This window comes from Haliotis cracherodii, unplaced genomic scaffold, assembly GCF_022045235.1.
Source record: "Haliotis cracherodii isolate W230 unplaced genomic scaffold, xgHalCrac1.p SCAF_4, whole genome shotgun sequence".
Taxonomy (NCBI): domain Eukaryota; kingdom Metazoa; phylum Mollusca; class Gastropoda; order Lepetellida; family Haliotidae; genus Haliotis; species Haliotis cracherodii.
The window spans coordinates 29837211-29855087 of NW_027266297.1; the positions used below are offsets into that span (position 1 = coordinate 29837211).

General features: G+C 37.4%; 1 protein-coding gene across 7 annotated transcripts in view; it reads left to right on the forward strand.

Moving 5' to 3' along the window:
• Window positions 1–17877, forward strand: part of LOC139478214 (serine/threonine-protein kinase MARK1-like) — a 259220-nt gene that overhangs the window by 12547 nt on the left and 228796 nt on the right. For all 7 annotated transcript variants that reach the window (XM_071260595.1, XM_071260601.1, XM_071260596.1 and 4 more), the window contains exon 2: window positions 8397–8525. In XM_071260595.1, coding sequence (XP_071116696.1) covers window positions 8397–8525 — 129 coding nt within the window. The remainder of the gene's footprint in view (window positions 1–8396; window positions 8526–17877) is intronic.

The following is a 17877-nucleotide window of genomic DNA, read 5'->3' on the forward strand; positions in this document are numbered from 1 at the left end:
TCAAAATTGGACAACTACATGATAGATAACAATACAAACACATAATTAAAAAAATGAATAATGAAATATTCATATTGTTGTGTTACATTGCTAGCGTAATATGTTTTCTAATCATGCAACCTCTAAAGCTTAACACAAAACAACTGTTACAGACTCGTCTCGTATCAAAACATCGGCTGTGCACTCACGGGTAGACGACCACAGAGTACGCTGATCACCGTGACAGATTAATGAGTGACTTTGGTAATTTGTTGCAAATTAGGTGTGTTGGAGTCGGATAAAGCTGGTTGTTGGATTAACGAGACTTGACTGTACATCAAAATATCCAAGTCATAACTAAACAAAATCTTTAATGTCAGTTATGACTAATGTTTGACAACTATACAAAATAATGAAGCAAATAAATACTTACTTTTGTATTTTGGCATTCAAGATGTTTGTTGTATCATAACACTGACATTAACAGTTTCTGGATACGGAAGCATTCACATAACAGGGAGCCTGCAGTGATCTTCACGCAAAGCCTTCTCTAACATGACCTGTCATCATTTGAAAGATGTGATAACATATTTCTGCAGATGATTCTTACAACAAGACTTACATCAACAACAAGGACATGTTGGAAGTTTTAATACCCCAAAACCCCAATTCTAAACTATGTCAGCATTTTTGTATGATATTTTCTGCATTGATAACTGACCATGTAACAATTGTCCTTGATCGTAATTGTCCATGTAAGATGTACCTGTGTAATTATGTAGTTGATGGTGACTGTCCGTGTCAGAAACACCATGATGATGACTGTCCGTGTGACAAATTGTCCTTGATGATGCTGGTCCATGTGACAATAAGGCCTTGATGATGATAGTCCACGTCAGAAACACCTTGATGGTGACTGTCCATGTGACAAATTGTCCTTGATGGTGACTGTCCATGTGACAAATTGTCCTTGATGGTTATTGCTCCTGTGGCAATTGTCCTTGATGGTAATTGTCCATGTAAGATGTACCTGTGTAGTTAGTGTTTGTATGGTAAGTATCTGATCCTTAGTATGTCAAAAGGTTCTGTGTGTTTTTAAATCATGCATAAAGTAATATTTGAGTGTGACATCACACCTTTAGTTCATGTACGATTCTATTCTCAAACCAAAACATTAGAGCTCCGCACAGTGAAGCCGACAACCCAAGCACTGCACAGAATATCGCTGTTGTTCATGTTTTCATGAGTGGCAAACTGAAGAGAGAAAGTCGAGATTTTTTCATACGTAAGCATTACAAAATACTAATTGTCAGCTTTATTGGATTAGAAGCCAGGGTTTATCAAGGCCTGGTTTACAATATGATGCCTTATTCGTATGAAGCCATGGAATAATTCACCTACCCAGTGTACCTTGCAGCCAGCCTAGTACCTCCAAGTCCAGTCAAGATATTGTGTGCTTCTCATCTGCACATTTAAATACAACATATGTCATGAGACATTTAACTACATTGAGAAAATATCCTGAAACGTGAAAAACTATTTCCATTTGCGTACCCTTGCAAGTCATACTTTCACGTTAACATATCTTATAATTATGCAAAACAGTATGTAAAATGCACCAAAAGGCTTGCATTGATCCGTTTGTTAATATTTCAGAATAAGAGCATTTGTTTACAAACAAGAGAAAAGACCGGTCACGTGATAAGCCTATACCCGGGTGTGGTCAGTGGATAAGCTACTCCTTTCGCGTAATAAGGCAAGCAGAGCCGAGTAAGCCCAGGGGTTTGAGGCTTATGTTTACAAACAAAGCATCAGAATGGTCGACGTACTGGCCCTTTAACTCTAGGGATCACATGTTTGAATGTTATCTATGTGTTTTAGTATACCTGAATATGTTTCAGACCATGTGGATAGTAAAGATCCATTCTTCCTGTCGCCACTGTATATACCTTACAGCAACCGTATCTCATGTTTGGTAGTTGGTGCATCTACACTAGGATAAGTAAACGTTCTCACAAAAGTGTATATGGTGGTTTAAAACAGTTGTTGGATCAGGGTTACACTGGGTTAGTTTCTTTGGGTCAACAAAGGCTTAAGCTACTCCCTGTCTAGACGCTAAGTGCAGGCAGACTTTTAATTAGAACCAAGATCATGTCAAATGTTTTATTTGATCAGAAAGCCTTGTTCCCTTGATGTGTTGGTGTTTGTATGTTTGCTGATCCTTGTTTAGAGTGAGCCTTGTATATAAGATAGCTACACGATAAATCGCAAAGAACAATGAAGAACGAAGCGTGGTTTATTTCACGATAAAACATTGTTCTATCATGACGTCATTTCTGGTGATTCAAATATGCGCTCGCAACTTGATGACGTCATATATTGGACATCATTATTTTTGAGAGGGAAGTTCAAGTAAGTTGTTTCCCATAGATGTTGCTGGGCTTTGCAGATAAACGCAGTGGCCCAACGACTGCATCTAAAAGTGGGACAGATATGACAATCAGTATTAGGATAAAAGGTACAGATGATGCGTTAAATACGAAACTTAAGTCACCTGTTCGTAAAATGGACTTGATGTTAGATTCCATTCAGGGAGTCATCATTATTAAAATTTGGGTGAATATGTACTTTTTATCTACATCCTTAAAGAGGCTGTACATAATGTCAATATTTCAAATAAGAAATAATCGTCTCGTGATAAACGAGTATGATAAACAACTCCAACTCCTCGTTTATTTCTTAAATAGACTGATCCTTTGCCACTGTCAGTCATGTTTTTCTTCTAATTTCTTCATGTCTTCAAGTTGGCAGATCTTTGTAGGACCCATGAAGATCCGGGGTAGAATAGGTCTTCAGCAACCCATGCTTGCTGTAAAAGGCGACTATGCTTGTCGTAAAAGGCGACTAACAGGATCGGGTGGTCAGGCTCGCTGACTTGGTTGATGCATGTCATCGATCCGAATTGCGTGGATCGATGCTCATGATATCAATCACTGGACTGTTTGGTCCAGACTCGATTATTTACAGACCGCCGTCATATAGCTGGAATATTGCTGAGTGCGGCGTAAAACAACAAACCAAACAACCAAGATCTTTGTAGAGAGATGCCCTCTGTCACTATCTGTTGGTTCCTTCTCATGAACGTTTGTACCTTTATGTTTGCTGATCCTTGGATAGACTGATCCTTTGTGACTGTCATGGCTTTCTTTTAATGTCTTCATGTAGGCTGATCCTTGTGAAGGCTTATCCTTTGTCATCTCCAGTGCGTTCATATTTTCTGATCCTTGTCTTGCTGACTGTGATTTAAATATGATGAACTTCTAGTGTATTCATTTCAAGTCTATTTCTTAACCATTTATTCAACAATGCTTTCAATTTTCCTGATCTTTGTCAAGAAAAACCTCCATCACCTTCACGTGTGTTGATCCTTGTAGAAACAGAATGTTTATTGTCCACTGTATTCTCCTTATGAACATCTACTGTATGCATATTTCTGAACCAACCATTCCCCAATTATTTGTGAGCATTCCCAAATATGTTCCCTTTTTCCCTTGATGAATGTTCTATGTGTGCAAACTGATCTGCTCTATGACAATAATGCAGATACTGACATGTGCTATATAAATTTTTTGTTTGTGTTTAATGCCGCACTCAGCAATATTCCAGCTATATGACGGCAGTCTGTTAATAATCGAGTCTGGACCAGACAATCCAGTGATTGACATCATGGACATCGATCCAAACAATTGGTATACGATGACATGCATCAACCAAGTCAGCGAGCCTGACCACCCGATCCCGTTAGTCGCCTCTTACAACAAGCATATTTTCCTATTAGGGCAGGGGCGGTCGGGTAGCCTAGTGGTTAAAGCGTTCGCTCGTCACGCCGAAGACCCGGGTTCGAATCCCGACATGGGTACAATGTGTGAAGCCCATTTCTGGTGTCCCCCGCCGTGATATTGCTGGAAAATTGCTAAAAGCGGCGTAAAACCAAACTCACTCACTCCTTTTAGGGCAAGCATGGTTTCCTAAAGATCTATTCTACCCCGGATCTTCAGGGGTCTGCTATATAAGAATCTACTGTCAGCTGAGTTTAGTATCAATGTTGTCATTGGCAAATGTAATTCACACCACACCCTGACATCACCTACATCCCTGTCTAAAATGACAGTCAAACATGTTTTCCATTGGTGATTTGTCTCTGTTTGCAAGAACCCATCGGTACTCTAGTCCTGGGAATATCCTCCCTCCGGCACATCACCTACCATTTCTTGGAACCTTCTCAAAGGACTGGACAGTTATGTCTTCAAGTTTCATAATGGCCAAATCCTGGTGTTCATCAACATGAAGGTCACGAGTTGTCCCTGAATACCAATCCTGGACCTTGTATTAATGTGGGCACTTGTCTTGTATGTCACCACTAGGTCAGATGCATCTAGGAAACAGCTGGTGTGGTTGTCATGGCAACCAGACTAACATGTCTTAGGACAATGTGATATTGTTTTATTTATTTTTATTCACAAGAACATTTGTCAGAGAGATGTGTTTTGTATTCTGAAGACAAGATTAGATTTCTTCAGGTGTTTCCTGATGCCAACTTTAACATTCCGTTCATCAAGTGCTTGCATTAAAGACTATTGCCTTCTCATGAGATAACAGATTCTTCTTCAAAATTATGAGACGGGGTTACATAAGTTTGGATATGCAATGTATTTTTTACCATCCAGAATTATGTACACTTGTTAAACCCACTTGTCCGTTCCACATTAAAATCATGCTAAATTCAGTATCCATAGAGAATTAATTAGCAGTAATTATGACTTATGACCCATTACAGATGGATTTAATGAACATGTCTGAATTCCAGCCCAAACAATGCAATCATAATCACATTATAAAGTCGTAACAATAATTGTAGAACAATCTGTTTCCAATGTGCATGGTTATCAAATTTATTACAGGGACATTTCGAAGGCCTATAAATTATTTCTAAGCACACAAGAGACTTATTTTGGAGTCATCATGGCATTGAGTACATTGTGGTTGTCATGTTCATAGCAATACAAAGCATATGCAGTTTTACAAAATATCAAATTAGGACAATTGTATAGAGCCTACCGGTAATCAATAATGGTAACCTAATTATGCAGTGGAGTATATCATGCAAATGAAATTTAGTCAGGCCAGAGTATGTTTGTAAGCATCACATGTGGGACATATGACATTGTTGAAACATGCTGACTCAGGGATATATTTCCGTTTTTTGACTTGGTTTCATAAACATTATCATTAGTCATCTGTTTTTTTAAATGTATATTTTCAACTCCAGGTTTCTGATTGAAAATCTTTTGTTTTTTATATTGTTATCATGGTGAGTAGTCACCAGTTTTTAAGGAAAATGTCAAAAATTATCTTTAATATCAAAGACTTAAACCCGTGATTTATGATTATCATTTTCTATATTCGAGAACAATATTTGATTATGGGTGTTAAATAGGTTGATTATAATTGATAAATAAATGAAAACAAAATTCTATGTACCATTATCAGTATTTTCAGTTCCCGTGGCAACTTTATGCATTATTTGATATCTAAATGCTTTTGTTAAAAGACCACATTTTGTGAACATTTACCAATTCATATACAGAACTAATGTAACAAGCTGACAGTCAAACCATAAGCTGATAGCCTTGAAAAGTGCATATTTCTTGTAGTCCCTGCATTAATGTACATTTCATGAGGGTTGTGGACATATGGCATGTCGGCACTCTGCAATGAACACGTCCCAGGTGCCATCAGATCAATGTCCGTCACACCATGAGCAGACTAAATGGTGCTAACGACATGTTACTGACAAGATATGGACAACGTTTGGAAACACCGTGTGTGCTGTAACATGCCTTAACATGCCATGAAGCAAGTTCAGCTGAAGCAATAGACATTGTATTGAATTGACATCACCAAGGAGACTTATGACATCTGTGTTGGAGTGGGTCATTTTCTGGTTTATTTTCCCTCCCTTGATTTACCTGCTGCAGTATCAGCAACAAACTGACAATGATGTAAAGCATCAGAAGAATCAACATACATTGAAATAATAGACAGTGAAGCTGTATTTTGAAATTAGGAAAATAGCTTGAGCTTGAGCTTATATGAACAATTTCTTGACACCTGGTGTCTGTATTACTGATTTACAGTGATCAATTCATATCATGTAGTCATTATTTTGCCTTTTACACTCATGGAATCTGTTTTGGCACATAATTGAGACTGATTATTCTCATATACATACATATCTGTGTGTGTGTGTGTGTGTGCATGTGTGTGTGTGTGTGCGTGTGCGTGTGTGTGTGTGTGTGTGTGTTGAATATGTGTATCCTAATCCTTTCATTTCAATCTGAACCTTAATATATTTACAACAGGATAGAAACAAGTTCTACACCCTATTCCAGTTTCACTGTATTCAATAAATAACAACAGTTCATAGAGCATGTTTCATTGTCCCGGCATCAATATGGCTGACAAGTCACCAAGTGCGGAAGATGCACATTGTTCTGGGCCAATTGCCCTGCCCTATCTTCTAGGAGGTATCATCTCTCATGTTATGTCAAGCTGACAGTTCGTGTCTTCGAGAACCTAAGATGTCGGAAATGGCATCATCTCCAAACCACTTCAACCAGTCTGTTCCAGTTTCGCGGCAACTGTCCACGCGTGACTGACTTCACATTCACAACTCACAGGAGATGCAAGATCATCAATAATTTACACAGTTGCTCCAAATATGATTTTGTTCACGACACAGACGAGGAATTGCCATTGTCGTTTGCTTTTTGTCCCCACTTGTTTTATCCTTTAAGTGATAAGAATGCCCGTACTTCATGTCTTTCATGTTAATTTTAGTAGATTATGGTTCTTTGTAGGAAGGAACAATGTCAAGCATACCTACCAAGGCAGGAGGATTTAGGTTATTCCTCTGTCAACAGAATAATAATATATAGCAGTGATGTAAGAAAAAGACATGACATAGGCCCTCCCCCTGCAGTGCACCACATCCAAGACATGAATATCTAATATGCTTTTCAAATTCAGCAATGCATTATTGATTTCAATGCATTCCTTAAAATAAAAGAGCCACAGAAAACCTGTCAGTCATCTTAAAAGTCCATTGAAGGATTCTGACTCTTTCATAAACATGTGTTTAACCAATTCTAGAAGTGATGTAGGATTAAGGGTGTAGGGTGGTACAGTGGTAAATGCATCTTCTCATCATGGATTAGGCTGATGTTCTATTGCCAGGATTGCTACAATAGGTGATTCTTACATCAGATGTCCCTTGTCATGAAGATGTCCCTACAATATTGATAGTATTCGTGTGAATCAATTCACATACATAGACACAATGCATCTTCCCAAGGCAAGAGAGTTAACTGACTATAAAAGTCCAGTTTCCACCCTTGCCGAACTAGGTTTAAATTACTGGGCTCGATCGTAGCGCCACCAGTGGCTATTACCAGTTATGTCCCTTCTAAGCCTCTTCTATGGACCAATCAGATTCCACCTCTCGTATCACTTGCGTTTGCTTCACACAAAATGGTGGCGCCCAGTCAAAACGATCTGATCTATAATCAAGATCTATATTGTGATTAACGGGTCTTACATCGCGAAATGCATCAAATCACGTGAGCACCTTGATTATAAACATGAAAAGATTTGGAAAATATCTGTTGACATCGAGTTGGCGGTGCACATGCTTTGCAAATCCTGCAATCGACCTAAATCTGCATGACAGTTTACGAACCGGATTTCGATTTCGGTGCGCGAATTTGATTGGACTATGCACGGACTCGTTAGTCCATCCAAAATGTAACTCTAATACCAGCCTAGTTCGGCAAGGGTGGAAACTGGACTTTTATAGTCAGTTAACTCTCTTGGCCTGGGAAGATGAGACACAATGTGGCATGTCCGTTGTTGACAGAAAAACTTACTTCTAGTGTCGGCTCATGAATTGTGTAATGTAAGGCCCAGGTGGCCAAGCAGTCAAACGTGCAGCAGTTCTCTGTGCAGAGTTGGTGGTCAGGGGTTTGAATCCCAGATTCACCCTACCTATCATCCTTCATCTGTCAGCACTTTGCTGTTGTACATCAAATTATAAAATAACTCAATGAATCTGTAACTTGAGTCACTTAGGCCTTTCTTCATAAAATGTTTACTGTTAACTCACTGTATCTAATTAAGGAGGTGGGCTCTCTAGTGGTTAAAGCGTTCGCTCGTCATGCCCAAGGCCGGGGTTCGATTCCCACATGGGTGCAATGAGTGAAGCCCGATTCTGGTGTCACCCATCGTGATATTGCTGGAATATTGCTAATAGTGGTGTAAAACAATACTCACTTATTAATTCATGTTTGTGTTCCTTTCAGGTTGCTATCAAATTAATCGAAACTCGTAGGATTAAGGAGGAGTACTTGCGGCAGAACATGCACAGGGAGGCCCGGATACTAGGGCAATTGAGACATCCAAACATCATCCGGCTGTATGAAACACTCAAGGTAAGAACTCGCTAACTTCACTCACCCTCAATGAATCTATGTTTGGGGCTGTTTGTACCAAATAAGAGGCTGTGTTGTCTGTGACGATTGAATAATGCTAAAATGTTTTTGAAGGTGTGTTTTTATTAATAAATGTGATACCATGTTTGGGTATGTCCATGTTTGGGGCTGACTGTGCTGAAGAGGAGGTCAAGCTGTGGACATACCCATTTTGTTGAAAACTTATTTAGTTATATATTTTCTCAAAACAGCATCATGTATCCATGTTTTTGGTGTGTTTAGTCTGAGGTAAGGTTTTCAAAATAAATTATTGTAACTAGATGTGGATACATTTTGTAAGCTATGATTTAATATGATAGGTGCACAATGAACCAGCTGTTTAAAGAAAGATATTGATACCTAGCATTATGTTAAATATTAAATATGTTAAACATTTTAAAATTCACATAACCATATTCAGGGCTCTTTATAGAAGCAGGGCGGTGAGGAAGCCTAGTGGTTAAAGCATTGCCTCACACACCAATGGCCCTGGTTCGAATCCCGATATGGGTACAATGTGTAAAGCCCATTTTCCCTCCGTTATATTGCTGAAATATTGCAAAAAAGCAGTGTAAAACCACACTCACTCACTCTCTCACTTACTCATTTTGTAGACAAAACAAACCTTTGTACAGCATATGATTTGTACATATAGAGCAATCTTGATCCTTAGTATGCTAATTCCTGATGAGCTCCTTCTCATGGTATGTCTGACTGTGTATTCTGATATATGGGACAAGTGTTAAAAATGTTCAGGGCAGGTGATGATGAAGGAGAGGCCCTTACTCTGAATATGTTAACAGTCAACGGATACTTAGACATGATTCACTAAGAGGATCTGCAGATCCTCATACTTACCGGTACCTAAGAACAAGCTAAAGTTGGATGGTCATCATACTTTTGACCACTGGTTTTCGGCATGGTTTTGACCTGATTACATACACTCTTCCGAGATGTAGCTGTACTAAGGCTGATGAGGGTCTTGCACCACAAAGCGATGCTTGTTTTCTGTTATGGATACCAGGGCCCACTTGCACAAAGCGATCTTAGCGCTAAGACTATTGTAAGCCCATGCTAAAGTATGGGAGGTACGATCATCTTAGCGCTAAGATCGCTTTGTGCAAGTGGGCCCAGGACAGGTAATACCTTAAGTCACATCAATGTTCATTTTGAAAAGTCAAAAGCCCCCGAATCTATTCAACAATGTTGCTTTTATAGTACTTACTCATTTAACCCAGTTTCAAACTGCAATATCAGTATACGTTTCCAATGTGCAAATATTTTATTATTATTATCACTTAATCAGACACCGTTCAGGATTAACCAAAAAAACTATCTGAACCTGAAGCACTAAAACCTCATTGAAATGTGTCCTCATCCCACTGAGTCAAGTTGCCTAAGACTAGGGAGGCGTTATCTGTGACAGATGACAGCATCCTGTTATAGTTCATCTGGATGGTCGTCAGTATCAGTGTTATGTAGTATGTATCAACACTGTCATATCTGTCATTTACAACAATGGTGTCATCTCCGCACTCAGCAGTATTCCAGCTGTATGACGCAATCACTGAACAGATCAACTGATCCATTAAATTGCCTCTTATGACAAGCAAGGGTTGCTGGGGACCTATTCTTACTGGGAATCTCAAGTGGTATTTGAAAATGTAAAATGAACAAACCATACCTTTTATTATTTCCAAGAAATCATTAATCTTTGTGAATGGTTAAAGGATGTTTTCTATGTTCAAAATGACAACCAGAGAATAATTAGTCTTGATTGTCTGCCGAAACAGATTCCATTAGTAGAAACGGCAAAATAGTGATAAAAATTATGTGAATGGATCAATGAAAATCAGGGCAAAAGATATTGAGACATACCGGTAGACCTTTATTGTCAGTGACATCGGCATGTGCTAATTAAATACATTGCAGTCATATTGGAGATAATTGCCTAATATTCAAAGGATTCACTCCATTAGGTTAGGTAGTTGGTTGGGTGGCTGTGTGGTTGGGTGGTAGTGTTGACTTTTCACTTTAAAGATCCCAGTTTCAGTGTATGTGGCAAGCCCATTCTTAAAAGAGGTGGAACACCCTACTCACTAACCTGCTTGTGTAGGTTTACAGAGAAATATACACATCATACAAATGTTGAATTCCTTTATATCATCATTGGCAGCCTTTTGAAGGGACTGGAGCTTTAAGATTCTGTTGTTATTTGACCGTTGCTGCCACCTGGGATTTTAATTCAGAAAGATTATCGACATTAGATGTTATTCTGCCATGTACTTCTACAAGTGGTCCTGGTGAATTCTTTTGGTGCATGCCACCTAAGTCAAAGGTCAAGGTCACAAGATAACAAAATAACAAAAGTGTATATCATTAAACTTTGTCAAAAAAGTACTGATTTGTCATTATACAAGATAGGTTGGGGTTCTCTCTGTTGGGGTCCATTTTTGTAAAGGTTTAAGATCAGCCAAAGGTCAAGGTCAGCGTTCAAGTTTTTGTAAAACAAAACATAGTTATACCATTGGGGTCACTTTATGGGGCATGCTTATGTCTACTGCATGGTACTTTATGCTCACATCTTCTTGACAAATCGAAACACCATATGTCAGTTGAATTTATGGCAAAGGTCAAGGTCACCTAAGGTAATTGTGCAGTGTAGTTGTATCTGACTTTCATTTGAATATGGTGCAAAGATTATTGACATTAGATGATATCCTCCTATGAGAAGATCAAAGGTCAAGGTCAGAAGGTCAGAAATCTCTCCAATAAGCTTACGCTTCCAGTTTCTCCGAAAAGCATTAAATGCATTAAACTAAGTATATGTCTTCGTTAGGATGGGGCCCTGCTCTGGAAAGGTTTTGGTAAGATAAGTCAAAGATCAAGATCAACACAAACCATGGTTATACCATTGTCAGTTTTTGAGACATGGTTACCTCTTTAGCCATGAAACTTTATTTTTTTCATGTTTCTTTACAAATACACATGAAATGTGGCATGTCTATCATAGGTCGAGGTCTTTTTTGAGGTTATTATGAAACATTGTCAGTTACGTTGGATGTTTACTTCTACAATCCTGAGACTTGGATAATGTTAAAAAGTTGTCTTGATTAAGGTCAAGGTCAATATTGTTTTCACATTGAAAGTACATGGCATGATAATATTTTGAGAGCTTTGAGGAAACAGCTGTCAAAATGCAGCTCCTGTTTTCACAAACAGGTCTTGTTCTTGCAGTGATGATTGTCTTGTATATATGGTACATGTACTACATCATTTAAAATACTCATAGACATAATCAATGAGAGCAGTTGAGGTTGATAATGATGAAGAATGAGAAACAAAACTTGTGTAATAAATAAATAACGAATGGTGATTATGAAGAGCTATGTGTACTTAAGTCTATAGTGAACTGACAACAAAACCATGTATATTTTATCAGTTGGTTGTTGTTTTCTAAGCCAATGCTTAGTAACTGATGCTCCATTACAAAGCAGTAGCCCTGTGAAGATCCTGGTAATATAGGTCTTTATGCCCTAAAAGGCGACTATGCTTGTCTAAAGGGGCGACTAACGGGATCAGGTGGTCAGACTCGCTGACTTGGTTGATGCATGTCATCTGTCCCAATTGTGTGGATCGATGCTCATGATATTAATCTCTGGATTGTCTGGTCCAGACTTGATTATTTACAGACCACTGTCACAGGGGTCCGGAAAATTTAAAATCCCAATCGGACATTTGCATTTAGGCCACGCCCCCTTCAAATAGTGTATTTTAGTACGACTTTTCACACACATTACAAGTTTACGTATTCATAATATGATGAATTATGAATTGTTTCAATTTAAATTGTTTAATTCAGCACATAAAGCACATTCTTGCTATCCTGTTTTTTTTAATATTCCTGGAATATTGCCGAAAGCAATGTAAAACCTAACCTTGCTCTCAAATTCCTAAACGTCCACTTTTTGATTATTTGGCTTCTAAGGCAAATAAACCAACCCATCAGTCAATTATTTGATATTGGATAGATGTAAGTTTGTAATTGACCTATGTTATATTTTGATTGGCAGAATCTTAATCAACTGCACTTCCATATATAAAATTAAAGTGTTTGATAAATATTGAAATTGACAAATCTTTTGCAAACACATCATCCCGCCAGCTGTTTGTTTGAGAAATGGACATGATAATACACAAGGTATTTACTCTGTTGTCCAATGCTTCATCTAATCAAGAGGCAGATAATCTTGTCATCTTGCCTCATTTTACCTTCATATCACCACACCTCCACAACTTCTGATAACACTGATGGATGGTAATCCTTTTATAGCAATAATGCCCAAAGCAGTGACAGATTGTTGGCTGTACAGTATAGTAGGATATCATTGTGTTCTTGTGTGTCACAGAGACAAGTGAGAAGCTAGGAAGAAGATTTGGGATGACATGTTTTGATTCAATTCAAAATCATTAAATTGACAATAATTTTATTATAATTTTCAATCAGTGTCAAAATATGAAATCATTTAATCCAATTTATTAACTACTGAAACTTTTGAAAGAAAATATTAGTGTAAAAATGAGATGAGCATAATAAAATTTCTTTAACAACATATTTAGCTCTTATCACACTTATTTATAATACAATCCCCACCTTAAGATTCATCCAGAAGTGTATTTCTAAAAAGGAACTTTAAAAATAATCTATATATTTTTCATGTATTTACTTTTCTCATGGCTCTGTGATAAAATGTGAAAGATTATCATGGGTGGAAATACCAAGATGACATGGTGTATGTGTTGGGAAAACTTGAGACATGACCCTTATACAATCTGGTAATCGACGACTTTGTTGTTGAGTGGCGGCTGTCTTCTCCGGCAGGTAGGGTGGTTAATGCAATCGACATGGTTTTGTTACTGAGCATCTACGATGGGGGGAAAAATGTCTCATAGTAAGAACCCGGAAATTTGTCACTGTGCTTTGAAGGGATTTATTTAAAGAAAGCATGCTGATTAATATTTTTTTGTTTTCAAGGAGATATTGTTTAGAACTTTGAAGTGGCTTGCTTACAATTTTGACATATTTGTAATAAACAATCATGTCAAAGAAATGGGATGTAAAAATGACACTTGGGTTTTGGGTTAGACTTTTTAGATGTAGATTTTAAACTTTAAATGATAGATTATCTTGATACAAAGTGATATCATTATCAGTAAATATGTTTTATTTATGTTATAATTATCAAGTCAATGTATTGTAATAATAGATCACAGATACTGAATTATTTATCTCTGGGAGATAAAGTAGCCCTATGGTTGAAACATTTGCTCTCCACACCAAAGACCAGGGTTAGAATCCCAACATGGTGCAATTTGCAAAAGTGATTCATGAATATTATAGCTATCAATGCTGCTGAACATATTTTCTCTCAATCGCTGACCCTGTTTAAGTTCACCTGAACATGCCTTGGTGATATTTACCAAGACAAATGTTCATCATCTTTGGCTTATATTTGTTGAGGAAGTTGACCAGGTCTCTTTGAATGGATGCAGGGATTGAGTCCACAAAAATTGGGCTTAAACATTTGTACACAATGTAGGCAATATTACTAAAAGCGAAAAAAAATGTCTTCCTAATACACATACTTTTAAAATCCTTGAAATTCATACCACAGCTTCAGGTTAATTGGCATCAGATACAAATAATTTAAACCACAGCCAGTATTTCAAACAATTACTTCTTGATATTCTTCCCAAAGTTCCATGATGGTCAGAGTCTGTAAAAATATGATCCAATTTTTATTCCTCTAAAAATTCGACGCATTTCCAAAACCTCCAAGCACCCCTATCTCTGAGCACCAGCTCTGAATAATAACTAATCCCTATTGAAGACGCATTTTCACCAATTCAATGGCGCCAAGTCTTCAAGCACATGTATTCATAAACCTATTGGCATCCTCTTGCGGCTAGAGTGTGATACTGGAAGATGGCACGACAATAAACCTATGTGGGTGTAAAATTATCTCTCTCGATATTTGCTAGCCACATCAACTAATTAGCCATGGTAAAATATTCATTGACAATAAGGTGGAATTGGTCGGAATGCCTCTCGACGTGGTTCTTGGTCCCTAGACTTTGGTACTGTCTGTCTTTGGGGAGATTTCAACCAATCACTAATACCCTTCGTGGTTTGATGTTAGTCTGAGCCCTAGATCTGCCAGCCTCTCTTTGTAACACTCTGAAATTGACGAGATAATGAAAATGGGGATTTCAGTAAAAGTGAGATTGACAACGTTTAGTTTTGTATATTGCACCATATGAGCTTTTGTGATTTTTGCAGTGAAATGGGCGTAAATGCTGTGTTGAAGTTAATTTATTGAAAAAAGTGTGTTTGTATCTGGCAATATGTTGATGAAAATGATAAATATATGTAGTTAATTGTAAAGAACTTCATGATTCTTGATGCTGTTGACTTTAATCATGTTAAATACATTGTTAATTGTCCATCTACCTGTGACTCTGATCATGTTTTTTAAATTAGCAATTCAGAATTTATTTATTTCATTGCAAATTTAACAAATGAGAGATGAAAATTAAAAATCTAATTCATAATACTTACACAAAATATATGAGTAAAATTCTTGTGAGTACAAAATACTGATCCTTTTGATACACAAGTAGTTTTGAAATTGATACACCACAACATTGTACATTGTTGTCAATTTCACCGAAATGTAAACCAGATGATGTACATTTCGCTCTCCACAGTGTATCATGTTCCCACCTTGATGTAATCTACCTCAGTTGCAATGTACATTAACACCCCAATAGAATACCTCTCAAGCTATGCAACCTAAAATGAGGATCAGATAGCGGACTTTGCAAATCAAGATGATTTGTGATAAGCGCGAGACGTAAATTTACCAATGAGCTAATCTTCGTGATGTGGGAAGATGGATCTTATGTCAAGCATTGTCAAATGCCATGAACTGCCTATCACTTGATAAGTACCAGTAGATAAAGAGGGATATGGACTGGTACAAGCCTCGCGTATCACACCTGGTGTTTGCTTTATTGTATGTATTACAAGCTACAAGGTCTTGGCATGTATGGAGGTTATGTGATGGTCCTTAAAGCAATCGGCTTGAGTCATGCTAGGGATAGACCTAGCAGTGTTAATCAGATTATGTTGAGTTGGATACCAGCTCAAAAAGTCATATCCATTTTAAAATGACTTTGCATATGATTATTACTGCTGTGGTAAAGATGGCCTGGCTTATCTTGTTTGAGTGGCAATCGTTGCCAGATGTATTTTGTGCACTCAGCCTCAGATAGATCTTGACTCGACTGAATTTCCAGCTCGATCTATTGTTTTGACTGAATTCCTAGCTATATCTATTGTTTTGACTGGATTCCTGGCTAGATCTATTGTTTTGACTGAATTCCCAGCTAGATCTATTGTTTTGACTGAATTCCGAGATAGATCTATTGTTTTGACTGGATTCCTGGCTAGATCTATTGTTTTGACTGAATTCCCAGCTAGATCTATTGTTTTGACTGAATTCCTAGATAGATCTATTGTTTTGACTGGATTCCTGGCTGGACATTTTGTTTTGACTGAATTCCAAGTCAGATCCTGTTTTGACTGAATGCCATGTCAAATTCCGATTTGACTGAATTCCTAGATATATCCTGTTGTGACTGTATTCCTAGCTACATCTATTATTTTCACTGATTTCCTTGCTAGATCTATTTGCTTTGACGAATTCCTAGCTAGATCTTTCGTTTTGATTGAATTCAAGGCCAGATCCTGTTTTGACTGAGTCTCAAGGCAGATCTTGCTTTTACTGAATTCCTAGCTTGGTCTTGTTTTAACTCTATTCCAAGCTAGATATTTCTTCAACTTAACATCTCTCAGATGTGACCAACACCATAGTCTCAAGTGGCTTCCTGTCTGATCTTGTAATCACAGTTGCAACTACAAAAATCAGTTGAATATGATAATAATAGTCATTTGTAGAGTGCCTCTCTTCAAGTTAGTGATAACTGCTCAAAGGCGCTAGAGAATGACATATGGTTCTGTAGTATACCTGTCTGAAGAAGTGAGTTCTGGAATGTGTCAGAGATGATCTGGAAGATTGTTTCCCAGTACTGGTCCAGCTTTAGCCAAGGCTTGATCTCCAAATATAGAACTTTGCTGTTGGTGTCCTATCTAAATAACATCTAGTCTCTGAAATGAACATATCATACCGGGGAAAAAACAGTTGTTAAATTATTTTAATAAGAATAAAATAAAAAGGAGCCCAGAGACTCTTGTCATTTTCCTGATACTGCAGTAATCTAGACTTGCCAAACATTATAGACTTTCATGTATTGGATATATTTGTATCAGGGTCTGTATGACAGAATAATAACATGATCTGGATCCATATGTACACTATCTGAATGTTGGATAACTGAAAATCAGATCCAAAGTTGTTCCATTTTTTGCATTACCTCAAGTGTATCATGATCTTGATAATCAGAAAAATAGTAGCTTGTTTACATAGTGTTGTGTGTGTCTGTGGGCAGGTCTGAATCACGCTAGCTGCTACATATTGATACTGATTGACATTTAAACAGTGTATGTTTCATGTCATGCCGTGTACATTGCAGTCGTGGGTGTAGGTAGCTCAGTATTGAGTGTGTTGTCTTGCAAGGTACCTAGGTTTGACTTATACTTTGGTAAAAACATCTTTCGGGATAATCAGATTGGGCAATGGATCAAAACATTAATAAATGAAATCAAGAAACTTGTCAGCTATTAGTGAACATTTATTGTGGTAGCACAACCCTATATTTTTGGCTCATTGAGTGTGGTATTAAACAACAAACAATAACAAGACCACCTGACTGAAAGCCAAGTGAGCTTATGTCATGGTCTGTTTCCGCAGTACTCCTACTTTCAATATGGTCGCCACATTCACAGGATTTATATTGTAAATCTAAGGAAGTTTTATTTTGTAAATTGAAAAATATTCCTTGTGGAAATGAAAAACATTTATTTGTCTGAACATAATCTGATATTAGCAACAGATTATCCATAGATAAATATTACAGTTCAAAGAGAGGTTTGGGCTGTATTTTGAACCTGGGCTGAAATGATTTGAGACGCAAATAGTGTTTCATATGATCACCACCACTTTTTTAATTCATTTTTATGAATAGCAAAACTCTTGTGGATGATTTTATGGATAAATTGAAAAGCTAGAGAATATTCAGTCTCAATTATCTGTGGAAAAAGATTCCATTTGCTGGAGGTGAGGTGAAATTG